This window comes from Acomys minous, assembly GCF_964271855.1.
Source record: "Acomys minous genome assembly, chromosome: 14".
Taxonomy (NCBI): domain Eukaryota; kingdom Metazoa; phylum Chordata; class Mammalia; order Rodentia; family Muridae; genus Acomys; species Acomys minous.
This window is the reverse complement of record NC_140496.1, coordinates 54,605,464-54,633,130: the sequence shown is the minus strand read 5'-3', so window position 1 is coordinate 54,633,130 and position 27,667 is coordinate 54,605,464. Positions and strand designations below refer to the sequence as shown.

General features: G+C 45.4%; 1 protein-coding gene across 1 annotated transcript; it reads left to right on the top strand.

Annotated features, from left to right (window-relative positions):
* Nucleotides 1–11,239: 11,239 nt before the first annotated feature.
* Nucleotides 11,240–13,077, top strand: GJA8 (gap junction protein alpha 8; the record flags this gene model as incomplete). Its single annotated transcript, XM_084757551.1, has 1 exon — nucleotides 11,240–13,077. The coding sequence occupies exon 1, from the start codon at nucleotides 11,755–11,757 to the stop codon at nucleotides 13,075–13,077; it is 1,323 nt and encodes a 440-aa protein (XP_084613677.1). The 5' UTR covers nucleotides 11,240–11,754.
* Between the last annotated feature and the right edge of the window lie 14,590 nt (nucleotides 13,078–27,667).

The following is a 27,667-nucleotide window of genomic DNA, read 5'->3' as shown; positions in this document are numbered from 1 at the left end:
GTGTAGGGTAAGCACATGGTAAGTGTAAGGTAAGCACATGGTAAGTGTAGGGTAAGCACATGGTAAGTGTAGGGTAAGCACATGGTAAGTGTAGGGTAAGCACATGGTAAGTGTAAGGTAAGCACATGGTAAGTGTAAGGTAAGCACATGGTAAGTGTAGGGTAAGCACATGGTAAGTGTAAGGTAAGCACATGGTAAGTGTAGGGTAAGCACATGGTAAGTGTAGGGTAAGCACATGGTAAGTGTAAGGTAAGCACATGGTAAGTGTAAGGTAAGCACATGGTAAGTGTAAGGTAAGCACATGGTAAGTGTAGGGTAAGCACATGGTAAGTGTAAGGTAAGCACATGGTAAGTGTAAGGTAAGCACATGATAAGTGTAGGTTAGGCACATGGTAAACTTACCACGGTAAGTGCATGGTAAGTATAAGGTAAGTGTAAGGTAAGCACATGGTAAGTGTAGGGTGCACTAATGCAGCAGCTGGGAAATGGCAGAGAAGTCTTCACAGGTCCCTCCCCATTTGGAAGAAGAAGAAGAAGAAGAAGAAGAAGAAGAAGAAGAAGAAGAAGAACAACAACAACAACAACAACAACAACAACAACAACAACAACAACAACAACAGACCTACAAAAGTACAAAAGTTCTAGGCCTTATCTTGGCAATGGTCTAGAAATACAGCAGGCATGGGAAAAGGCTGAATAAAGCACAGATATTCTGTGTCCTGGATGAACCTGGAAGTGGGCTACGGCCAGCAGAGGACCCAGCATTGTACATGCTTTAGAGTCTTGGGAAGGGCTTGTCATGAACCTGAAGGAGTCCATCCTGAACTTCTAACTCCTTAGGTCTAGGAAAGATCATGGGTGCTTATCTCAAGTGACACTTGGGGGTGTAGCGTATCAATCACACTTTAAGACCCACCTACATGAGCACCAAGGTGATATGGTCCCTTTCTTTACCCTCTGTCTGAGAACCTAACTCTGGTATCTCTCTCTCTCTCTCTCTCTCTCTCTCTCTCTCTCTCTCTCTCTCTCTCTCTCTCTCACACACACACACACACACACACACACACACACACACACACAGTCTGCAGGTGACCAGAGGACAGTTACCAAAGTATTCGCCAACTCTGTCCAAGGTGGTGATGGGGCTGAGTGAACTCAAGACTGGAATAAAGCTGTAAGCCAGCCCCAGCTTTGGCCTGGGTCCTGCCTGTGTTGCATGCTCAGCACAAGGACAGGAAGTGTGTCCCCCTTCTGCCTAAGCAGATTGGGAAAGATAACTTTGTTTGCAAAGGGCTGGGCCGAGGGGTCGCGCTCTATAGAATTGGCATGTCCGCTCTCATGCATGAACTGCTCTGTTCAATAGAGGGCCCCGCCTTACCCTGACAACTGTCTGGGTTGGAAATCCTCTCTAGAGTGAAAGTGCCCCCTGCTCCCCCTCCAGCCCTCCCTGCATCCCTCAGGGCACAGGAGCCCTTGAATTTCAGCCAAATGGTCTGATAGCGAAGAATCTGGCTTACAGCCAGATAAGCCAGGAAGAAAGAACACAGAGGGCAGAGCTCAAAGCCTGGTCCTCTCCAGGCAGCACAACCTAGAAAAAGCAAACATTGATTCTCATGAGAGTGAAGCAAAGAACCCTCGATCTCCCTCCAGAGGTATCCTGACCTTCTTCCTAGCAAGGGCAATGACAGCAGTTACCATTTGTCAAGTGATGCTTGTGGGTTCTGGGCTCAGTTTTACACGCTGTTTTACTTAGTCACTTGGACTGGAAGGCCAGGCCTATTCCCTTCGAGTTAAGAAGGGAAAGTCTCTTCTTCAAGGTCAGGCAGCTGCCTGGTGCTCAGCTGAGAGCACTCACTCGCCATCTTCACATCCACCAGTTTGCTGTTCGGTTTTCTGCAGATGGACAGGCAGGCCCGGGGTTCAGCATGCACAGGGTTTGGTTTGGTTTTGCACCTTTCCTGCTGCTGTTCCTCAACTCAGAGCAGATGTGTGTGTGAGGCCTGTTTGCATACTCCGTGTACTATAGGCATCACACCAGGGCCCAAGCTTTGTCCGTCTCCACATTTTTGGCAAAGTGGTGGCTTTAAAAAGTGTGTGGTGGAAAGAAATGGGCCTGTCACATGTTGGACCTCATGTAGCATCTCATGACTTTATTGTGATGGAGTTTGGAACATATGCCAATAAGCAACTGTACATGAATTTAAAAAAAATAAGGAAAATTTAAAAATTACACTTCTCAACATGTTTGCCCTTGTCACCCTGTCTTAACTGCCCCCACACTAACCATGAGGGTTAGTGCCCTCATGGACCCAAAGCTTACCCTGTCAATGACATCTATCTGAGCACCACCCTCCCCAACCAGCTATCCCACTCAACCTCAAGGGTGGGTCCTCAACAGATACTTGTATGAGTGTCCAGACACTGCTCACTACATCACAAAGAAGTGATCCAGTCTGCACACAGCCCTGTGTGTGTTTCTCAGGGCCTCACACCCCCTTGTATACAGCACAAACAGAGAGATTATTCATCTTCTATTCTGAGTCTCCAAAAGGTCAGATTTTGGGGAGCTTCCTCGGGCCCCTGAATCTTCCAGCTACCTGCTTCTGCCAACAAAGCTTTGCTACTTAAGTGGCTTGAGTTCAAATTTGTCTTTAAATTTAGATCATGTCTAATGTTTCCAAACTTAGGGGTCAAATGATGCCAAGCGTGGTGGCACCCACCTTTGATCCCAGCACTCAGCAGGCAGAGGCAATCAGATGGATCCTGAGTCAGAACACCATCCTGGGCTTCGCAGCAACCTGCTCCCAGCCAGCCAGGGCTAAACAGCAAGACTCTGTCTCAAAAAAGAAAAAGAGAAGAAAAAAAGAAAGCAATGCAGCCTCCCCGAGAAGACTTTCCGTTTCCCACTGAGGAACTATAAGAGCAGCTCTGGGTTCCTGTCAGGAACTTTCTCAGCAAAACGCTAAGGTGAGCCTCATCCCCCGCCTCCTTCCAACTTGTCTCTGGCAGTACAAGGTTGGGTGCAAAGATTTTCAAGGGATTTTTAGCTGCAAATAGAACTGACAACAAACGTTATCGAGGAGTGTTGGCACACATAACCACAGCTCATGGGAATGCTGAGGCAAAAGGATCAACATTCCAGACCATCCTGGCTACATAGTAAGCAAGACCTCTTCTCAAAAAACAAACAGAACAGAAAAACCATCAGTTAACTGGGCCTTGCTAAGAAAATGTTCTGTGTTAACCAAGTAAATAAGCAAGGGAGGTGCTAAGTTAGAAATCTAGCCAAAGGTAGTGACTTTAATCCTAGCACTCAGGACTGTGAGTCGGGAGGGCTGCTATACATTCAAGGCCAGCCTGGGCTATGTAATAGGTTCTGGGCAATCTGGGCTACATTTTCTTCAAGAAAATAAAGGGAAGGTAAAGAAAGAGAAGGGGAGGGGAGGGGAAGGAGAAAGTTTAGAGAGAAGGGAGGAGGGAAGACAGAAAAGAAGAGAGGAGGAAAGGGAGGTGTGTCCCAAACCTGACTGTGATCAGAGCTATTTGTCATTCTGTCTGTCTGCACCCAAACACACCCTCCACAAATGCCCTCATGAAATGGCACATGATACTGCCTAGCAGTACCTTAGCCAAGGTCCTATGGTCACCCCTGGCCAGGGAGGTTCATTTCGAAGACAAGCTCTACAGGTTCTGGTATTTCTTAGAGGAAGCCGAATGACAGGGATGAGCAAGTGAGCAAATACTCTCAAAGGGCCACTCACTGCTCCTCACGTCCGCTCTCCCACCTTGCTGATACTGAGTCTTGACCGCCTGTTGTCAGTGGAAGGCTCCCTGGTCTGCAATGTCCAAGTGCATGCAGCCCTTCAAAACCCAGGAGTTCAAAAGAAATCACAAGTAAATGAGGAGATGCAGCCCTTCAAAACCCAGGAGTTCAAAAGAAATCACAAGTAAATGAGGAGGTTTTAATGAACCTGTGGTTTACATCGGTTGATGTCACTCCCCCTAACCTGCTACAGTAATGATGAAGTGTGTCCCTATGATGTCACTCCCCTCACCCTGCGACAGTTAAGACTAAGTATGTCTGTGACCATGGAGTACAGAAAGAATAACACACATGGAAGGGAGGTGGTAAGCAAGCACCCAGCTCTTGGGAAGCCTGCCTTTTACTCTTAATTAGTGTTTAATTGAGTGATTGTGCATTGATATTTCCAAAAAGAGTCTAAATAACAACTACTTTTGCTCCATTATTTCCATGACTAAATTTGTGGAATAAAATATCCCAAATTTTGGTTACAAATAATGGTGGATGTCTATACTCCCAGAGACTTGGGAAACTAAGGTAGGGACACTGCACATTTGAGGCCAGCCTGGGCAATTGAGGTAAACTATGTCTTAAAAAACAAACAAACAAACCAAACAAAAAAGACCAAAAAAAAAAAAAAAAAAAACCCAAACCAAACCAAACCGAAAACAACAACAACAAAATAATAAATAAATGTTGTTAAGAGCACCTACTACTCTTGCAGAGGACTCAGAATTTATTCCCAGAACCCATGTCATGCAGCTTACAACCACCTGCTAACTCCAGCTCCAGGGGCTCCTGAACCCTCTTCTGGACCCCAGGGGTACACACACACACACACACACACACACACACACACACACACACACACACACACAATTAGAAAGAAAATAAATTGTTTTAAATCTTTCACTGGGGAAAAATGGTCAAAAAGTCACTTTTACAGCTGTGTAGTAGTCCCAGAGAATGGAAAGGTGAGAATCTCAGAGAGCACATGTCTGTCCTCTGAACTGGCTTCCCTGCGTCGCTCTTTATGGGGCCATAGTGATAATCCGTGCAAGTACCTCGTAATAAGCAAAACATCACACCATCATTTACAGGAAGTGTGTAACCCTGCATAATGCCTCCACTCAACTGCCTGATCTCAAAGATACGTGTAACTGTGAGAAATGATACAAAACTGACAAGTAATACCTAAGCCCTTTAGAGGCCAAAGTTTACTTTTTTATTCATTACATTTCTTTGAGACAATTATATACTTGTACACAATACATACTGACCACTCTCACCCCTACCTCCCCACCATCTTTTCCCACATCCCTCCTCTTCACAAATCTCTCCCTGGTCTTCATAATTATTCCTTTTGCTCTGTGACCCGCTGAGATGAACCATGCCTGTCTGTGTGGCCATGGGGTTGATGCTATCTGTTGGAACCTGGTGGCCTCAGGAGAGGGTACACAGCAAAGAGAATGGTCTCTCCTCTCTCAGAATCTATCAATAGTCTATAACTCAGGGGTAAAGGGTAGAACCCCATAAGCTCCTCCTCCTTCCTTGATTGACAGTTGATGGGGACAGTCTCATGTGGGCCCAGTGCAGATAGCTACAGTTGTTGAGAGTTTAACAGGGACAGAAGTTGTATTGAGTCTAAAGAAACGCTACTTTTAGCCCTTGACCCTACCTTCTGATCCTCTCTTACTCAATGTTCCCTGAGCTTAGAGGGAGTGGCATGTCTGTCTTGTTTCAGCTGAGCCCACAACTGCTGCTCATTCTCAGCATCTTGGGGAGCCATGGGTCTCTGCCAATGGTGTTTACAGAGAGAGGCTTTGCTAGGATTGGCTTTTGTCTATGGGTAGAAGATTCGACATTTAGAAGACAGTTTGCTGCTTTGTCGATTTAGTTAATTATCAGTAGTAAGTTTCTCACTGGGGCTGGCAGTCCTCCTAGACCTCAGTTGTTAGCTGAGCTTAAAGTACCAGGAATGGATTGTTTCCCATCACAGCTACAGCACTCCAATCAGCATAGTCAAGCTGCTTGTGTTCAGGTGAGGCGGGCCTGTTTTGCCCAGCAGGTTGAACATTTGTTTCATAGAGTTCAGAACTGGGCAAGGTCAACGGTTACCCTTTCTCCTACAGCATCCTGCTTGGCACCCTCCTGGGCTTTGATTGCTAGCCAACACGGGAGGAAGTCTACCTCAGTGCCCACCTGTTTTCTCTCTACCCTACAACCAACGAGTATGGAGTCTTCAGTAGTGTGAACATAGGCTCTAGTTCAGCCAAGAGGAATGGCAAGACTGTGCTGTTTGAGGGGCTTCTGCGGATTCCTTGACCCACCCAGAGAATGTATCTCATGCCTGGGATTGAAAACTATATTCAGCACTCCCCTGTTTCTAGGAGCAGAATCATCAGGGATGCTGTGTACTTAGGTGCTGAGTCACCAGATCAACCCCCAGTGGAGGATGAAATGCCATCTTTTGAAAGGAACCAGTCACTCTCATTCAGTCTGACTTGAAGCAGAAAGTCTCACACAGGTCCCTTCTTATTCTCCCTACATCACCAAGAGTCTCCTAAATAGTGGCTTCAAGGCCTGGGAATATATCCCTACACACCTGTCCTCTGCAAGAAGCCAAAATTGTCCCTTTGTGGAGGAACGGTCTGTAGTTGAGAGAGACGTTTAGAGCCTGCAGAAGCAGCAGCTAATCTTTCCCACGTCAGCTTCCCCCCATCCACCTCCCCACCACCACCACCCTGTGCCCAGCACAGCTCTCCCATTCTCTCCCTTCCATTGTTTTCCAAACATCCCTCCCTTCATAAAAGCTGTCTGGCTGGGAGCTTAAAATATTGCTGGACAGTAAAACCTACCCATCAGGACTGATCCAGTCATATCTGCTCAGTCGTGCAGCACTTTAGGGGCGGGGTAAAGAAGTGGGAGGTGGGCTTTTAGTGGTGAAGGAAAGACACCAAAGTTGCCATTTTACTGCTGAGCAGAAGAGAGAAAGACAGACAGCACCTGTTTCTCCGTGGGACACTGCTCATACCGGCAAGTTTTCCTCTGGCGATGCTAGGCTGTATGCTTCCCTTCCCTTTTTTCCCAGCCTGATTGAGGCCATACAGAGTTTCCTCCGAGATGAAAAGAAGTTGCCACCAGGTTTTCTTAGTGGGCTGAGGCAGATGCCCTTACGCCTCATCCTTGAATATCTCTAAGCTCCCAAGTCAGCTCCCCTGACCCCTTGTTTCCTCTCCCGGGAGCCCAGAGTTTGCAGAGAGGTTTGGAAGGGGGAGTGTTGGGTTATGGTGGGTGTAATTGAACTGTTCAAACTCCAACTCTTGACTTCTTAAAAAGGAACATTTGAACTAGCAATGTTTTGTTTTGTTTTGTTTTGTTTTATTTTCTACTCACAACTCTGAGATGGGAGGAAAAGTCGGAACTGTTGAGTGCTGTGGGTGGAAGGGGCGCCAAGTGCTGAGGGTTTGCAGTGTTAAAGCAGTTCAGTGAGTACAGGAATGGATCTGCTGAAGATCCCAAAACTCTTCTTGGGGCCAGCTCTGCTGTCTGATGGTGAGAGGTGCTGCCTGGTTGCTCTACATACAAGGACGGAGGCACACTGACTCCCCACTACCAGGCAGAGTGGCTGACACTTGGAGAAACTTGTAAGCTTGAGTGTTCATGTGGTCCTGTGCCTCTTCAGACCGGGACAAGGCCACCCTGCCCTAGAGATGCTCTTGGAGTTTGGTGTGGGGAAGCTCTACCTTGCTAGCCAGGCCACTTTAGGAGACTCATTTAACCCCTCGGCTTGTCACTCCCCCGCCCTAGTGTCAATAATTCTTCATCCTCTGAGTCTCAGACTGTAGATCTGTCCAGTTTAGCTCAAGGCAAAATTTTGGCAGCCCATGACAAAAATTTGACTGTAATGAAAGGAAGAATCAGGTAGATTTCTCACCAAGTTAAAAGTTCAATTTAAAGACCTGACTTTCATTCTGAGATTATGTCTTCTTTAAGTTTTGTGGTCTTAAAGCGACCCCTCCCATTGAGTGAGGGTGAGATGAGACTGTAGACACCATTTAGTGATCTAAACCATTTCTTATTTTGAAAATAAGGAGTTGGCAACTGTATGCTATTTTGTTGTGCTCTTTGTATTTAGTAACCTGGGATCTCAATAGGAGAGCCACTTGCTCAACTCCCAGCTTGTCATGATGGGCAGGACACATCTATGTACATCACTGTTAGGAAAGAGGTGGACGCTCTGACATAAGTTACTGTTTCAATTATCACCTGTACCCACAATTCTCCAGTGGGAAGTTGGATATATTGAAGTCCTGGAGCTTGAAAATAAACATCAGTTACTTTCCATCTCTACTACATTGGTCCACTCCATCTGCACAAGCAAAATGCAGCAGGGAGGCTGACAAAAGCGGGTGGTTCCTGTGCCTCAGCTCTCTCCGCACTCCAGCTTGCAACTGTGCCTTCACTTCCTTAAATGCTCATTGTTGCAAGTTAAGACCAGGGCTGGGAATGAGTCCGTCCCACAGCTGCCTGTCTGGCACGTTTAGCCCAATCTTTATCAATGGAGAGAGAGAAAAGACAACAATTCAAATACATAAACATTTAAGGAGGAGGGAGTGGTGGCAGGAGAGATTGCTGCTCTTCCAGAGGACCTGGCTTTAATTCCTAACACACATGGCAGCTTACAATCATGTGCAGTGCCAGTCCCTTGAGATCTGAGGAGTTCTTCTAGACTCTGCAGGCACCAGGCAGAGTGGTGCACAGATATACACGCAGACAAAACAGCCAAAAACATTACATAAATACTTATTTTTCATTTTCTCAATAATTTCTTTAAATTTAAGAGGAGAAATGCAGCAGGAGAGTTCAGCAGGTTAGGTAAAGCATCTTGCCACCAAACCTGGTGACCTGAGCGAGCGCCTCTCAGAGATCCACAGCGCAGAGGAGGATTCACATCTACCGCTCAACCCTAGTGTTCTCTTGCTGAGACTTCCTTTTCCTTACCCAATATTGACTATTCTGAATGTTCTCAATTTTGTTGGATATCTTCTCTAAGACATGTTCAAATAAATTATCAATCTATTGGTATTAATTACCTGGGTAGTTATACTATCCAATTTACTGTATTATTTATTTTTATACTACAAAACTTTCCCCTCTGTGTTTACTGTCTGAAAAATCAGGATTTGTCTTCTTAGTCCTATACAATAGACCCAAAGAGCATTTATTTATGTAAACAAATATTATAATTTACTTAATGATGACACTGTTTTCTGACTTATGTGCTTCTCTGTCAAGAGTTTTGCAACTGTGATAATCAAGCAAGTTCGTGGCTAATTAAGCAGGAGGCAAATCCTGCATGTAAAACTTAGATGTGTTTTGTTTTGGTATATTCTTCTGGTATAATTCTTTTAATATCTAAGCATATCATTAGAGCTTTATTTACTTTTTATTTTTTCAAGACAGAGTTTCCCAGAGTCACTTTGTAGATCAGGCTGGCCTCAAACTTACAGAGATCCGCCTGCCTCTGCCTCCCCAAGTACTGGGATTACAGGCATGCACCGTGAAGCCCAGATTCCACTAGTGTTTTATTAGAACATTTTTCAATTATCCGGGGGGTGGGGGGGAGGGAGAGATAACTCAATCCCAAAAGTTGTTCTCTGACCTCTACACACACACACACACACACACTAAATAAATAATAAATAAATAAATCTAAAACACATTTTAATAACCCAAACACTTCCCCCAAATTTTTTGATGCTCTGTTCTCAACGCATATGGCAGTGAAACAGACCAATTCTGCAATTGGGAACAGTCTCTTAGTAGAAAAAAGGGGAAACTTTTCAAAACAATCCTAATGTGGTGGGGTAGGTTACAAAGGACAGAGCTTTGCTCTGGCTTTCATTTAGAAATTACTGACAAGGTCATCAGGAAGGTCTTGGATCGTGACCGTGTATCATGACACTGTGCATTAAAAGTCACTGGTCTACACATTTATATTTGGTATGTATCACAAAAATAAGCATCATCTGCCTCAGGTGTGGGAAGGGTCATTTTGCCTTTGTTTTTTAATCAACATAGCCAGTTTGTATCGTCTTACTCTCCCTGCCCCCTGTATTTGCATTTCCTTGCACATTCTCTCTTTGATTCTAAATTTTATAAATGTGATTCTTATTTATTATGCACTCTCCTGTTACCATGTAGGAAGAAGACTGGGGTGTGCATGGGGCAGGGGAGTGTCCCTAAATTTTGGTAGGAATTGTCCTTACTAGGGAGCTGAGAATTTCAGATCTTAAATCAGATTCCATCACTCACAGCCCCATCTCCAGGCCTCTGCGGAGCTCCCACGCTATGATGTGCTTTGCTCTATGTTGTGATGGGACATAGAAGATGAAACTAATGTGACGCCAGCATGCCCTGTTCTGAGAGAGTAAGAAGTACTGCTAGTAATAAGCTATCAGATTAGAAGACACTAAAGCTAGACTTGAACTGTTTGGTAAGAAATGGACCTCCCTAGGCCTGTCTCCCCTGTGGCTCGATGCTCCAATGGGTTCACCCAATTGTGAGGTTTCCCATTTATTTCTGGATGACGGCCAGAAGGAACCCAGAGCAGGGCCCTCCGACACAAGCTATTGCCTTGACCTAAGGGCAGGCTCCACAGATCCAGAGACGTTCAGCTCAGAGGGAACACGGACCTAAAGTGATGTAGGAGGCTCTGTTTTCATCATAGTCCTGAATGAGTGGCCCAATGTGTACATCTCCCCAATCAATCCAGCCCTCTTCCCACTGGCCCCTGCTGTGCTAGAGGCATTATATATTATTGTGTTTAATAACATTTTCCCTATAGAAGAAATTTCTGGCTGTATTGAAGCAACCACCTGTAACTGATCCTGCAGCCTATCCATTCTGTGAAACCCTGAATGTGTCCTAGTGGACTTCCCGTAATGCAATTCCCTCCTAAAGCACTCGCTCCGCTCTTGGGATTTAAAAGGGTAATAATAAAAATATACTGCCCACAATTTGTAAAACTATTAAGAGGGGTTTCCAACTCTCAACCTTAGGAAAAGAAAGCATAAATTAGGACTGTGGAAGTCAGAGAAACGTGTAGCCTACACTGCAGGCAGTATTTCTTAATGGTTTCAGAATCCAGCCTTCGGGATCAGATACGGAACTGCCTGTGTTTTGTTGTCTGATCTTAGACCACCCATTTAGCTATGAATGACCCTGTTTTCTCATATGTTGAAAGCAAGTTAAAAAACAAAACAAATCCCCTCATATAAAGTCCTGTGTGCTAGGCTGCGTGTGCAGGAGTTGGCTGTGTAGTGCTAAATACAGCAGTTGCTCCCTACTATCAGAGACCTTAAGGTCTAACAGGTCTAAAGTAAATGAAATAATGCAACATCAAAGGTCTGTCAGTCCATAAAAGGTGTTCAATACGTGTTTATTCTCTTCCAATTCATTTCATATATGTGATCATTATATATTCCAAAACAGCCCGAAGTAAGGTGGCTATTTACAATTTCATTCTCATGAGAGTGTCGTTGGGAGCCAGCGGTACAGGGAATTGTCTTCTGCATTACAAATCATGAGTCTCCCATCAGCATGTGGTCTTGATTTAAATTCATGTTACTGTAGCTCTCTACTTCTGGTCCTCAGTAAATCGTAATATATTCTAGGAGTTAATAGATACTGATTCATGGATCCTTTCTAGCAACGTGTGGGGTGAGTGAGAACAGATGTCATTAGTAACCCTATTTTATAGATCAGTATTAAACACACTTGAAGATTCGTTTCATCTCTTAGCACTAGTCCACACAGACTAGACAGTTTACCCCTCCAATTGTTCCATCAGCTCTGAATGAAGGGCACTCCAAGAGCTGTGACGGTGGTCATATGGGGTTGCACTGTGGCCAATTAGGTTCTGTCTTCTGCTTCCTAGGTGGTGAGCAATGGGCGACTGGAGTTTCCTGGGAAACATCTTAGAGGAGGTGAACGAACACTCCACCGTCATCGGCAGGGTTTGGCTTACAGTGCTTTTCATCTTCCGCATCCTCATCCTTGGCACCGCAGCTGAGTTTGTGTGGGGCGATGAGCAATCTGATTTTGTTTGCAACACCCAGCAGCCAGGCTGTGAGAATGTCTGCTACGATGAGGCCTTCCCCATCTCGCACATCCGCCTCTGGGTCCTGCAGATCATCTTCGTCTCTACTCCATCACTAATGTACGTGGGACACGCTGTACACCATGTCCGCATGGAGGAGAAGCGGAAGGACCGCGAAGCTGAAGAGCTGTGTCAGCAGTCCCGCAACAACGGAGGTGAGAGGGTACCAATCGCCCCAGACCAGGCCAGCATCAGGAAGAGCAGCAGCAGTAGCAAAGGTACCAAGAAGTTCCGGCTGGAGGGCACGCTGCTAAGGACCTATGTCTGCCACATCATCTTCAAGACCCTCTTTGAGGTGGGCTTCATTGTGGGCCATTACTTCCTCTATGGTTTCCGCATCCTGCCCCTCTATCAATGCAGCCGGTGGCCATGCCCCAATGTGGTGGACTGCTTTGTGTCCCGGCCAACTGAGAAAACCATCTTCATCCTGTTCATGCTGTCAGTCGCTTTTGTGTCCCTCTTCCTCAACATCATGGAGATGAGCCACCTGGGCCTGAAGGGAATCCGGTCTGCTTTCAAGAGGCCCGTAGAGCAACCCCTGGGGGAGATTGCTGAGAAGTCCCTCCACTCCATTGCAGTTTCTTCCATCCAGAAAGCCAAAGGCTACCAGCTCTTAGAAGAAGAGAAGATCGTGTCACACTATTTCCCTTTGACGGAGGTTGAAATGGTGGAGACCGGCCCACTTTCAGCCAAGCCTTTCAGTCAGTTTGAGGAGAAGATCGGCACAGGACCCCTGGCAGATATGTCGCGGGGCTACCAGGAAACCCTGCCTTCTTATGCTCAGGTTGGGGCCCAGGAAGTGGAGGGGGAAGAGCAGCTTGTAGAGGAGGCTGCGGAACCGGAAGTAGGAGAGAAGAAACAGGAAGCAGAGAAGCTGACCCCAGAAGTGCAGGAGACAGTTGCAGTGCCTGATGGGCAGAAAGTAGAGACTCCGGGAGTAGGGAAGGACGGTGAGAAAGAAGAGCCGCAAGCTGAAAAGGTAACCAAACAAGGGCTACCAGTGGAGAAGGCGCCTTCGCTCTGTCCAGAGCTGACAACCGACGACAACAGGCCCTTGAGCAGGTTGAGCAAAGCCAGCAGCAGGGCCAGGTCGGACGATCTCACCATATGACGTGGTGCAGAAGAACGTACCCCCCGCCCACCTTCAGCTAATACAGACCGAGATAAAACCAGCTGGTGCCAATATACTTTGAGCCTTCTGTGTCCCTTGGGTCATCCCGGGCCCTGGTTGGATAGAAGCTGTTCTAGAACAATGCTCTCTGTACAGCTAGGGGGCTGCCTTTTGTGCCTGTACAGGCTATCATGGTAACCCCCTGTCCTAGGGAAGTTCCCAAGTTCATATGCCTGCCCCAGTCTTCTATTCCAACTGCCGTGAGGGCTTTGCTTTCCTCCTCCGCTCTCCATGGAGACCCTTCAGTCAGAATTGTGGTCACCTCATCACCTTTACTAGTCTTCTCTCAAGCTCACTAACTCAGTGAGATTCTGTGAACCCAGCACTTCCCCAGCAGAAGCTATTGATCCTACATGAGTGATCTCAAACTCAAAAGCCTACAGGATGCAGGCCAGTAATTTAAATAGCTAAAGTAGCCCTGCTCTAATATGAGAGGGGGAAGGGAGGGAGGGAGGGAGAGAGAGGAAGAGAGAAGAAGGGAAGGGAGGGGGAGAGAGGGGAGAGGGAGGGAGGGGGTGGAGAGAGAGAGAGAGAGAGAGAGAGAGAGAGAGAGAGAGAGAGAGAGAGAGAGAGAGACACGGAGAGAGGAGAAAGTGAAACTACAGGACTAACAGCTGACTGCTTCTGGCCAATGGTTTCGATACCTGGACATGTGGACCAAATGCAATAGATCCAAATTTAACCTGTGTGGTATCAAGTTGCGATATCAGTTTACATTAATGAGCCTAGATTTGCCAAGGAATTGCGCTCTCTCTCTCTCTCTCTCTCTCTCTCTCTCTCTCTCTCTCTCTCTCTCTCTCTCTCTCTCTCTCTCTCAGTCTTGGCCTATTTTCGTCTTTTTTCCAACCCCATTTTACTACTTTGAAATGTTTTAAGCCATCAGTAACAGGAGATGCCCAGAGTTCCTGCTGACCATTCAGTTGGGTACGGTTCCCCCCACCCCCACCCCCAGTTTTAGAGCAATAGAGTCTTTGTATCTGAAAAAATTCTGCCCTGAGCACAGCAAAGGAAAGTGAGCTAGCTATCAAAGCTCTCCCTGTGAATGAAATGGCTTTAGGCCGATTGCAGTTTTCTTCCCTGAAGCAACAAGAATCCTTTTTTAAAATTTCCCCTCTTCAAACATCAGTATTCAACCTAAAATCTGCATCTCTTTTTCCTGGAGCTGGGAACATGTCTGCCCACAGGCCTGTCCTGAGGGAGTCAGCTCTGGAGCTTTGCTCAGGCAGAGTGAGCACCAAAAAGCTATAGGCAGGAACTGATGGGGGAGAAAGTATCTTATTTTATTAATTACAGACTGGATGCTGAGTCAATATCCAGTCCAAGCTTATCCCTGAAAGGATGCAGAGACTCAGGGGACTCTCTTAGGCTTTATGCCCTATAAGCCTTCAGCCAACCCACCTCACTGAGTCCAATCAGGGAAAAATGTCAAGTACACATGCATATTGCACACAGGGAACAGTTTCACTCAGTCTATTGATTTCCAGAAAAGAAGATAGATGATAGATAGATAGATAGATAGATAGATAGACAGACAGATGATGTTAAATACATAGATGTTACATAGATAGATAGATAGATAGATAGATAGATAGATACTAGGTAATATGGCTAAAATCAGGTAATGATGACCTTCATACCTAGCTATCAAAGAAGGCAGAAATTCATGATAGCGGGCTTCCTATCTAGCCCAGGACAGTCATGAACGCAGCCCAACACAAAATCATACACATACTGTCTTAGTTCAGGTCACTATTGCTGTGATGGGGCACCATGACCAAAAGCAACCTAAAAAGGAAAGGGTTGATTTGGCTTACACTTCCACATTGTCATCCATCATTGAAGGAAGCCAGGACAGGAACTGAAACAGGACAGGAGCAGGAGCTGATGCAGAGGCCATGGAGGAATGCTGCTTACTGACTTGTTCCACGTGGCTCGCTCAGCCTGCTTTCTTATAGACCCCAGGACCACCAGCCCAGGGTTGGCTTCTTCCACAAAGGACTGGACCCTTCCAGATCATTTAATAATTAAGAAAATGCCTTACAGGCTTGCCTACAGCCAGCTCTTTTGGAGGCATTTCCATAATCAAGGATCCTTCCTCTCAAAAGACTGTAGCTTGGGTCAAGTTGACATAAAACTCTCAGCACGCTTACTTAAAACAGTATGCGATCTGTTGTAAGTTTTTCATGCTTCAGAGGCATGATTATCTAGTGTTAACTTGTAGGTGATGGAATTACAATGTCAAGAGGCTGAACATGCCCGAGCCTACACCTCATGGACTATGTGCCAAGGATGGGTGGGAAGTGAAGGAATTCAGTTAATAGGGGCAGAGACAGACAAGAGACCAAGGTACCCAGAAAAACTGCCCTTTGACCAGCTCTACTCCCTGCCAACACCACCTGAAGTGGAAAGGTCCTTTTGCCACCTTCTAGTTCCACCTTCATTTTAACATGTTTACTTTGCATCAGCCTCCTAAACCTATTCTTCCCTGTGAAAGTTAGTGTTCTCATTGCCTGGTGCCACATTCTAAGCCAGACAGCTTCAAATGTAACTTCATTAAAAGGTTTGGTTTAGTCTTTATAGTCTTCCCTAGGAAATCTCTATTTAAAAGAAAAGGACAAACAATATAGTTACCTAGAAAACCAAAGTAACAGACTTTCAGTGGGCAGTGGCAGTGGGGGGCGGGGGAGGCAGGGGACGGGATGTATCCAGCAATGGATGTTGACGAGAACACATTTTGTTTCTGAACATGTGCCTTTCTGGTCACCCTTGGACTCTAACTCCTGCCAGGCAGTAACAGGCCAGCACAGACACTGCTGTGTACGGTGAGAACAGAAACAAAAATCCCAACACTGAGAATCCAGAGTGTTCTAGACGCCCGTAGGCTGCCTGCACCTATCACCCCTGACGTTGTGCTTATAGTTTAAAAAGAACCTCCTTTCTCAGTCCCCGAGTTTAATCCCTAGTACCTCAACTAAGATCAAATTTTAAACAAACAAACAAACAAACACACCACTAGATCCTGCTTTAAGGTGGCACTGTTGTTCTGAACTAGGTGCAGAGCTGGGGATGGGGGTGGCAAGTCACCGGCCTCCTTCCTTGGCTGATGCAGTGTGTTGTTCCCTCAGATGAAACAGTGTCCAGCTGCACTGCCCACACCTGCTCAGCCCCCACATAACCTGCCATTTCCCTTTTGCCCTTCACAAAAAAAAAAAGAGCCCAGTTTGGAGGACACAGGCACCTGACAATAGGGATTTTCTTCCTTCTTCTTCCAGTTAGTGGCTATATTATCTTTGTCACTTTTCCTCTCTATATCTCAGTTTTCTGCCCAAAAACAAGCAACGGTGCTGCCTGCCTACCTCCAAGGCTATCAGAACGATGGATGAGTTGGGTGCCACACCTAGAGCCTGCTTTGTGGCACCACTTCCTGAGAGGTTCCTCCAACAGCTGTAAGGCAGCTTAGAGACAGGTGTCAACTGCCTCCCTGCCTGCCAGTTAGCTGGGGAGGGCTTTTCAAGGTACATATTCTAGAAACTAGTTTCCTCAGAAAAGACTCAACAAAATTTTGATTCCATATAATGACCGGAGACAGGTGGGCAATTGCTTCAGTGATCGGAATACGGTTCCCCTTCTTCAGCTGCCATGTAGCTCCCATCAGGTTCCATTCAGAGGCACCTCAGTGTCTGTGCTCTTTGTGGCACATCCCTGCTCTCCTTTTGATGGCGAATTATCATGACTGATGCAGGATTATGATGCTGCTGGGTTCCATTAGGTCCAGATTTACTCATTAGATAAAAACCCCGGAGCACATGATCCTGCTGATGAAAGATGCCTTGGCTACCAAGGAGTGTGGTTCCTTCCAGAGAATGGGATAATGACTTGATAGCAGTCCTGGATCCACCATAGGGGAAATCAGTACCAGGAAGCATGGAGTTACTCAAAGTTCAATCAAGCTTGTCTGAGTAATCCCTAGCACTTAGGGTCTTGTGAAAAACCTATCTGGCTTCATGACTTTAGCCCTTGATGTTCAGGTGATGCATCCAATACAGCACTGAACAAATAAATACTCCTGAAGATCAGTATATGTTGGAGACACACAAAAATTGGGCATTTGTGAGGTGTGCTGGCTGCCTTCTTCTAACTCTGGAGATGCCAGGTACCATTTCTCTGCTCTCTGTGACAGTTTTCTCTAGGTTAATAGGGAGTATAAGGCCCCTCCTTTACAAGGTCTAATTTGTCTTCTCAAAACCTCATGAATGTGGAAATAAAAAGGAAAGAAAGAAGGGGTTGTCCAAACTGTAAAGATCCTATTGTAAAGTACATCCTCAAGCAACAACATTCATCATTCCTGAATAAAACACAGCTTATCAAACCAAGAGATGATAAAACATGGGACCATGGGTGAAATAGAGACTCCTACAGTCTAACAATCACACTATAGAGAACTTTCGTCACATGAGACTCTGTTGCAATCCATGCAATCCATGGTCACTCTTACCGGACCTCATGTACACAGAAGGAAGAACATCTCCACCCCTGAGACGGACTCAGACAGAAGAAAGAGGAGCAGACAGGAAGTGCTCAGCTGAAGCCCCACAGAAGGCTACAGGCAGGACTAGCGGAGAACACTGCTCCTCTTCAGTTCCTGAGGGGGCAATGGGCACATGTGGGGTGAGAATGAGCCCAGACATCAACAGCACTTCCTACTCCACCCATTCCTGTCTTCTTCCTCTGATTCCGAGCTATCCCTGCATGCATACGAAGCAAAAAGAATTGCCCAGCAAAGCTTTGGATGAAAAGTATAGGGACAGGTTGGATGGAAAACTCCTCTGAGTGTAAATATGTTCCATAAGACGTAGTGTGTGCCTAAAATTTATGACAGAAGAGAAAGGGAGGTTTCCCCTTCTTGAAATTATTGTAGTATAACTAAATATGTCTTTGGGGAAGGGAGGAGATAAACTAAGCATAATCTAGATTCACCAATTAAGTAAGATGGGGGAAATTCTATTAAAAACAACTCAGTCCTTACTGTTTTTGACACTGCAGCTCCCAGAGCCTGGGAGAGGATGCTATTCAACACGAGCAGAGGCCACCAGGCAGAAGGGGACAGACTGGAATGTCTAGTCTCACTGCCTTCTGGAGATTTCCAGGCCAGAAAACAAAGTCTAGACGAATTCAGAAATTTGCCTGGAGAGAAAAGGAAGGAGCTCCATTGCCTTCTCTGTCCTCTTTCTTTTCCATGTGTGAAAGAAAGTAAAAAATGAGCTACAAGGCATTGAAGGTGACTTACCTAGGAACCTCTTGGGGGCTGCACACTGAGACTCTGGTGCTGGATCTTTCAACCCTCCCCATCCTTGGGTCAGAACTAATGACACATGTGAGATTGTTAACGAAACAAATAAAACTAACCTGCCTTTTAACCTTTGGTTTTTCTCTTGAGTCAAAGGACTGTCTCAGTTTCTAATTATTATTCTTTTGAAGTTGGGGCTCCAGAAAAGAAGGGAGAATAGTAGGCTAGTACATGTTTAACATCTCTCTCCATGATAATAAAACCCTAGCTTGTGGGGTTTCCTCGCTTGATTCATGTGAATTCATCCACCGTTATCAATTCTGAGTTACCAAGATGATGTCACTGGCAGATGTATGGGATGCCCAGTAGCACATTATAACATTTCCTGCCAGACAATGTGTATGCCACCTACAGTAGATAACAGTAACCTCCATGCTATAGTGTGAATGTCCCCAACAGTCCAGGTGATGGGAGGCCTGGTCCTGAAGGTGATGGTATTAGCAGGTGGTGGAACCTTTAAGGGGTGGGGTCTAGTAGGAGGTCCTTAGGTCCCTGGTGGCATGAGGCCATTATTCTTACATGGTAGCTCTCATTTAACCCCTTCATGGTTCTCAGGTGACATCCTGGTAGTTCTTCACAGAGAGTGAAGTCCCAGGGCCCCTCCTAGATATCTCTGTTTCCTGGCTTTGAGACACCGCTGCTCACTCCAACACACGCATTTGCTGTCTGCCATCTACCCCAGAGTCCTCTGGGGTATGTTCTCATACCAGATACGAGCCGATGCAAGTGCTATGCCATTGCGTCTCCCAAACTGGGAGCCAAATAGCAACACATTTATTTACTGATAGCCTGTGACCAGTATTTTGTTACAGTGATGAAAAACTGACTCCATAGTATAAATTTACCACAGTTTCTTTATCCATTCTTCAACTTAGGGACATTTAGGCTGTTTCCAGGTTCTGGCGATTATGAATAAGGCTACTGTGAACATGGTTGAGCATATGTCCTTCTTGTGTGGAGGAGCATCTTCCAGGTATATTCCAAGGAGTGGGATAGCTGGGTCTTGGGAAGCCCTATTCCCAGTTTACTGAGATAGCACTATATAGATTTCCCTGTGGAATATTACTCAGCTATTAAAAACAAGGAATTTCCAAAATTTATTGACAAATGGATGGAACTAGAAATGATCATACTGAGTGAGTTAACCCAGAAGCAGAAAGACTCACATGGTATATATTCACTTATAATTGGGCACTAGCCCAAAAGGCATGTCCCATGAAAGTCTTCACTTACCAGGAGATTGGGATATATATGAGGACATCCCACTGGGACTCTAGGTAAGAGAAATATAGGAGATGGGGAAATAGAAGGACACAGAGGGTGCTAGAAACCTACAAGAAGAACATCATAATGGGCAGATCAGGGACCAGGGAGCTCTGCTCAAACTATTGCACTATCCAAGGACAATACAAGTAGTAAACATTGAACCCTTACTCTGATCCAGCCAATGGACAGGACATTCTCCACAGTTATGTGGAGAGCAGGGACTGACTCTGACATGAACTCTGGTGCCCCATATTTGACGACCTCCTTTTGGTGGGGAGGCCTTATGGCACTCAAAGAAATAATAAGCAGGCTACCAGGATGAGACTTGATAGCCTGTGACCATATAGTGGGGGAGGAGGTCCCCCTTGGTCATAGACCTAGGGGAGGGGAATAGGGTGAAAGCAGGAGGGAGGGAGGGAGGGAGGGAGGAAAGGGAGGATATACATGATGGGATAACAATTGAATTATAATCTGAATAATAAAATTTTTTAAAAGAGAAAAAAAAGAAAAACTGACTCGGGTACTAAAAATCTGTTGCAAATTAGGAAGTGATAAGCTCTGAGTACATGTTACCTTCTGCTCCACTTTTAGGTTTACACAGTTCAATTGTTAAAAGTGAATGGACCTAAGAGCTGGCTTACAAAAGTCCTAAAGGTCAGCAATGGCCTGCTCGGCAGATCCAGCATACGTCGAGGGACGCGTTGGCTCTAAGTATGAAAATAAACTTCTGCCCAGGTTAAATAGTCAGAAGCTTCTGCCTAGGAGTCATTATGTCTCCTCTACTCAAAACTCTTTAGTGACTCTTCACTCTACCATGAAGGACAAAGCCCTTCACAGCTTGCGCCCCTCACTTAGGGAATCTCTCCTTTGACCTGCTGATATCCCCACTTTATAACAGCTCTACTTATCCACAGGAGTTGGATAGAGACTTGGCAGATCCTTTTGTCTCCTCTGTTGTGTGTGTATGTGTGTGTCTGTGCACCACGTGCACACAGTACCTAAGGAGAGCAGAAGAGCTCATCAGATCCTCCAGGATTGTGAGCCACCACGTGAGTGCTGAGAAACGAACTCAGGTTCTCTGGAAGAGCAGCCAGTGCTGCTAAGTGCTGAGCCATCTCCCCAGCCTTTGATGGATTCTTAGTTGATCTCCTGGGTGGAAGTCAGCCTTTCGAATCCACTGGTACAATCAGAAGCAGACTCTAGAATTTCACTCCACGTGTGGAGTAACATAAACTGAACATTGGTTGGAATGCATTCATGATGGTACATGCTTTGAACATGTAGACCTCCAGGAAATACCTGGCTCTCCTTTTCTTTTCAGACTGTGGTTTTTAAACTTCCTTCAATTTTCCAAGCTGCTCCAGAGTTTCTTCCCTTTTTCTTCTTCTTCTTTTTTTTTTTTAATTTAACATAGCCCCAGATCACTTACATTGCCTGCCTGCAACAATCTTACATGGATGCACCAACTTGAAGCCTCATCTCCCACATCTCTCTTCGTGCATTTGCTTTAATCTGATGGAACCAACATTGTATCCAGTATAGACAGTTCCGGCTCACAGAACCAAACAAATGCCATGTTCTTTCAGATCCGTGCCTCCTTGTTTATGAAATCTCACAAATTCTAAGACAAAATTCGTTGCTACTTCCTTTGCAGAGCCCTGATATCCATGAATCATTCTGTTTTTGTACTTATCAAATTGTTTAATTGGGGCTGGAGTGATGGCCCAGTGGATAAAGGCATTTGTCACCAAGCCTGAGGGCCTGAGTATGATCTCTTACCTCTACAAGCATGTCATAGTGTGTGCACGAGTGCATTTGTGTGTGTGTGTGTGTGTGTGTGTGTGTGTGTGTGTGTGTGTGTGGTGTGTTCAGGCACACACATAACACACACACACACACACACAGAGAGAGAGAGAGAGAGAGAGAGAGAGAGAGAGAGAGAGAGAGAGAGAAAGAGAGTATACACCCACACTAAGTAAATACATATAATTTTATAAATTGTTTTACTTTACTGGGACAGACAGTTAATCCTACATATCGCTGAATATTCAGTACTTTTGATGAATAAATGAGTGAGCTATCCAGACCACCCAAAGCAGGACTGAAGTAACTGTTTGAGCTCTCCAGAGCAACAGAGCAGGCTGGCACTAACTAAGGATATGTCTCAGGACATGGTCCCTGAAGATCCCAGGGTTTCAGGTTTAAAAGTGAAAGACCCCTGAAGAGAGACCCTCACTCAAGCCTTGGGATGGCGCACACCCAAAGATACACAAACGACCGTCTTGCTGTAAACACACGAGGTAGTTTATTGGCAGAGCTCCGGGTCGACACGTATCTCACGCAGGAGCAGAGGGGTCGACCCAGAAGCCCAGGGGTTTGGGGTTTATATGGGCAAGGGTCGGGGGGAGTGGGAAGTTTCGGCGTGACCACACACAATTGGTTGTTTCAAACATTTGAACATCAGCAAATTGCGTAGGCAGATCTGGGGTAAGCTCAGACTTAATCATACGGGAACAGTCCTTGGTTCCTGTTTTTCTTGAAACCTGAGGGTAGATGTTTTATCTGAGCTGACAACACATCTGGTTAAACTCAAACCTGGAACATTGTGTGCGGGCCTCAAAGAGGATTAAGCAAACACCATAAAATTGGATGAGGGGTCTTGGCTCATTACTCACTTGATCATGTCCGGTACCTGCTTCTCTCAGGAATTTGTCCTTGTGTATCCTCCCTATCTTTTATGGCCAGCCGGTCCCTGGAACACTCAGTAGGCCTTTGTCTCTTATCTCCACATTCTTTGTGACTTATCATCTAGGTCCTTGGGCTAGCATACCTGTCGACCTGCACTTATGAGTTAGAGAGCTCTGCTGTTCTGGTTGCTTTAATGTTAATTAAAAATTTTCCCTTTCAAAAGCAAGCAGGTTTCCTTTGTCATAAGTAAATATAAATTCCTGCATGTCATCAGAGAAATCTTGGTGTCCACATATTGAAAATGGAAGCCACCAGATTAAAGAGTCTGTCAGCAGGGTAACTTTGGTAGCCATCTTAAGAAGATGCCATCTTTGGGCAACTAGAGATCAGAGAGTTCTCCGTGCCTAACAACCCTCGTCATCTGAACTTTGCCTCAAACAAAAACTAACCCTTTCTTGTATAAATCCACTGAGATGTCAAGATTTATGGTACAGTGGCTGTTCACATTGCAGCTAAGTATGTCTGTAGCAACAACAACAACACTTAGTGTTTGCTTTAGGGAGTAGTAAAGAAACAAAAATCAAGACTATATAATAGAACTGCGGATAATTCCACACAAGGAGGCAGTAAAAATATTACTTGTGGTGACTTATATATGAGTTACATATTACTGTGTAATAATCACTCCAGATCGTAGTGGCTTTAACAGGAAGTACCTATGATCTTTCAGCCTTCCTGTGGGTCAGGTCTGGAGCAGCCTGGAGCTGTCTCATGGGGTTACAATCCAGTATTGGTGGCACCTGGCCTTGACTGCGCTAGTGGATCCACTCACTCAAGGAGCCACCTGAGGAGTAAGTCAGTGCTTCCAAGTTCGTTCCCCTCCACTCAGGCCTCTCCATGAGGCCACTTGAGTGTCCTAATGACCTGGTGGCTGATTACACACCCACCGCTGAGCAAGTGACCCAAAAGATCAAGGAGGATCTTCACCATCTTTTGTGACCTAACTTTGGACATCCTGTACCATCCCCTCTTCCACATTTTATTGGCCATTTCCCTCAGACTGCTCCCAACACGAGGGAAGGAGTAAGCTATAAATAAGAAGACTAAGTTACCAGGAAAGAACAGGACATCTGCTGACACCATGCTTCTTGGTGATAATATCAAATCTTAAGAAAGACTGGAATGTCTCTAGGATCCTGAGAATGAAAATAGAGGCCAGGAACTCCAAAGAGGCAAAGTTTCACTCAGGGGTCAATGCAATGAGAAAGCACGCTCTGGCCAGTGAGATGGCTCAGTGGGTAAAGGTATTGGCCACTAAGTTTGATGACCTGAGTTCAATCCCCAGACCCCACATGGGGGAAGGAGACAACTGACTCCTGAAAATTATCCTCTGACTGCCACAGGTGCACAATGACATTAACACACACATGTGACTTGACAAAACAAATGAATTTAAGGAATAAATAAGTAAACAAAGACACTCTCTATTGTACTCAGGCCAAAAGATAAAAGAACTGTTAAAGCATTCCCAGAAGCAAAGTGTGCAAGAAGCCAATGGTAACTACTAGATACATTCAAGCATAAAGTGAATTAAATACAGTCATTGTGAGCATACTTGCAAGCTACATCTTATGTGTTAATTCTTTTTTTATCTTGGTTTTTGAGGACAAGGCTTCTCTGTGTAGCCCTGGCTGTCCTGGCGCTCACTTTGTAGACTAGCATGGCCTTGAACTCACTGAGATCTGCCTGCTTTGGTGTGCACCTCCACCACACAGTTTATATATTAATTCTTATGTAATTGTTTAAAGGTTTGAAGTCCTAGATTATATGAACATAAATTTAGGAACTGCGAGTGAAGGAATTAAGGGGGAAGAACAAAGATGAGAGAGTAGAAGTGCCCCCCTCCTTCTCACCACAGATTGAGTCTGTTGGCATATAGAAAAGCTTACACCTGTGACTTTACAGCAAACCCTGTAGCTTCTAAAGGTCTAAAGGAAAAAAACATCAAGAAACAGGGTCTACACACCAAATAAACAAAAGAGAAAATAAGAAACCATATCCACCAAAACAAAAGCAAATGTGTGGGAAAGATTAAGCTTTGTCACAGGTGGAAGCAGTCTTGGTGGGCTTTACCCTTGGGGCATCCCGTGAATACCTTGTGATGATAGACTGAGTGGAGCCGTCCTGGGCTTGGAATTCAGGAAGCAGATCTGGGAACCCCACCTTGGCTATTGTTTTTCTAATTGACCCTCAACAGGAGAAGGAGACTTCCCTTTCCATGTGACTGAGGGAGGTGGGGAGGAGAGAACAACAAGTTCAACCCGGGTGAGAGCGCGTGGAGAGCAGCGACCAGGCCGGAGCAGCACGGCCTGAGAGACACCTAAGGACCCGTCCCGTGGAATGGATACCGGAAGGTTCACTCTTTTGTCCCTTTAACCTTTTTTTCTTCTTGTGTAAGCTAGTTGGGTTGTATAATAAAGTTTAATTGTTAAAAAAACAGAGCCAACACAAATGTTCACCTTCATTGATGTAAAGACACAGTATGAATCATTTACACTGGAAAAAAGATATAAAATTAGAAAACCATCATAAATATGAGAGAAATAGAGTAGCTCTGAGAGAGCTACTTGACCAGTACCCTTCAGTCTTAGGCAACTGGTAGAAGACAAAATCACAGAAAGCCTGACTAAATGTACAGACTGAATTGATGAACATGTCATGAATGTTAAGTCAACATTTTAAGTCTTGGACCTTCAGACAAAGCCACAAAATCTAAGGACGTTGATCCCCTGTAACTACATCTTCTCAAGAGCAGTACCCAGCACAGATGGTTCAGAATTGTTTTTTTCAAGTGGTTCTCAAATTGTCTGGGAATTCATAGTCCACCAACCACTCCAGTTTACTGAAGAAAAAGACAAGATTTAATTGAAATGTGCCGTATTTTAGGAGAGCTATCAGAGAAGAAAAAACTGCTGTGCTTCCCCACCCCCAAAAATGAAATGAGATTTTTCTGGGAAACAACTGCTGAAATGAGCAGCTGTTCTGGAAGCAGCTGCTGGGATGAACAGCTGTTCTGGGAAGCAGCTGCTGGGATGAGCAGCTGTTCTGGGAAGGAGCTGCTGGGATGAGCAGCTGTTCTGGGAAGCAGCTGCTGGGATGAGCAGCTGTTCTGGGAAGCAGCTGCTGGGATGAGCAGATGTTCTGGGAAGGAGCTGCTGGGATGAGCAGATGTTCTGGGAAGCAGCTGCTGGGATGAACAGCGCTGTTCTGGGAAGCAGCTGCTGGGATGAACAGCTGTTCTGGAAGCAGCTGCTGGGATGAACAGCTGTTCTGTGAAGCAGCTGCTGGGATGAGCAGATGTTCTGGGAAGGAGCTGCTGGGATGAGCAGATGTTCTGGGAAGCAGCTGCTGGGATGAACAGCTGGTTTCTCTGCCACCACCACCACCACTCTGCAGAAGGGCCTCCAACACAGCTAGCTAAAGGATCTGGGGACACTCACAGTGAAAGTCCCTTGCCTAGAGAAAGTTGGAAATTTGGATAACTATGACATGTGGTTCAAATTATTCACCACACAGAGGATGGAGAGATAGTTCAGTCTGTAAAGCTCCTGCTGAGGCACACATGTAGTCCTAACGCTGGGGAAGTAGAGACAGGGGGATCCCCAGAGTCATAAGCCTGCCAGTCTAGACAAAAATGGTAATCTTCAGGCCAACAAGAAGCATTTTCTCAGGAAGTATGTATGGATGCTATAGCCCACCCTGGCTCTATGAGTTCATCCTTGAAATAAGCTGTACCACGTTCCTTCACGGTCAAAGTTCAGCACCTTAATGTGTCCTGCAGTCCTGATTGATCGGTATCAGCTTGATTACAATAAATATTTTGTCACCTGCATTGCCCTGGTGTTTGAGTTATGTTGGATTTAAATGGACCCCATAACATTTGGAGCCTTGTCCAGGAATCCTATCACTCTACCAGGCCCCTAGTTTGTAATCATCTTTATTTGGGGACTTCATTTTGAAGTCCAAAACCTGTAACCTATTTTAGGGATCCACACCAGTAAGTCTGACTCTGATCTGTTCTGTGTGACCAATCTCAGACCCAAAAGAGGAGAAGGGGTCTGAGGAGCTCAGGAGACATCCTGCTTCCTCACTGATTGCACTCGGCAAACACCTGGGTCTGGTCCTGGCTCTGGGTTGTGCTGTCAGGACATCTGAGTTCTCTTGGTGGGACGTCTTGGGTCCCTTGTGTGGGACAGCTCAGTCCCTTGTGTGGGACATCTGAGTCCCTTGTGGGGGACATCTGGTTCTTCCCCCTTTCCTCCCCAACTCTATTGGTTGTCCTTGGTACTTCAGTCTGTCAGTGCCTGCCAATTTGTGTCTATAATTTTGTTTAATTGCTTGATTGTTGATCTGTGTTTCTTATTTGGAGGGAAGGGCCAAATTTCATCTGCTGGCCATTCACCCCTTGACTTAACTTTAACTCATTTCAAGAATTTTCAGAAGAAAAAAAAAAGAGGCTGAATCAGAACAAAAACTGATGAACCAGCTGCTGGGGCTCTTGGAGCCCTGCCACTGCTGGAAGAGCTCCACCTCCTCCCTGGATTGGGCTGAAGCAAGCCTGGGGCTGCCTGATATGTGCAAGTGTCTCTTAAAGGAGCATCAGCAGCTTCTCAGCTCCTCCGGCAAGAAAGCTGATTGCGTGTCCTGCTACAAACTGCCATGCCCATGAGAACTGCAGTCAGCAGGCAGCATGGTGCTCCTCCCTTGAAATTACAGCTGGAGGAAATCAGGAAAGTTTTGTCTGTCTGCTTTAAATACATAAATACGTATGGTCACTACAGTTTATTTTTCACTGGTCTTAAATATACATTTACTATGTTCTGTATATCTTGGTTATAATTATTAGCTTATAAATTACTAGATATAGTAAAAAATCTGTAACATCTGTAACAAAAAAATTAGCTTAAACTAATAATAAAGGGTTTAAGCTATTCGAGGCAGTAACAAATGGCATGAGCCAAGCAAAGAAATAGGTCTCCAAAGATACTTTTTTAATTGGGATAAGATTTTACATAATTTTGTCCTTCTCTTAAAAACCAGGTTTTGTTTTGTTTTGTTTTGTTTTTTAAGATTTAGCCAGACAGTAGTGGTGCACGCCTTTAATCCCAGCACTCAGGAGTCAGTGGCAGGTGGATCTCTGAGTTTGAGGCCATCCTGGTCTACAAAGTA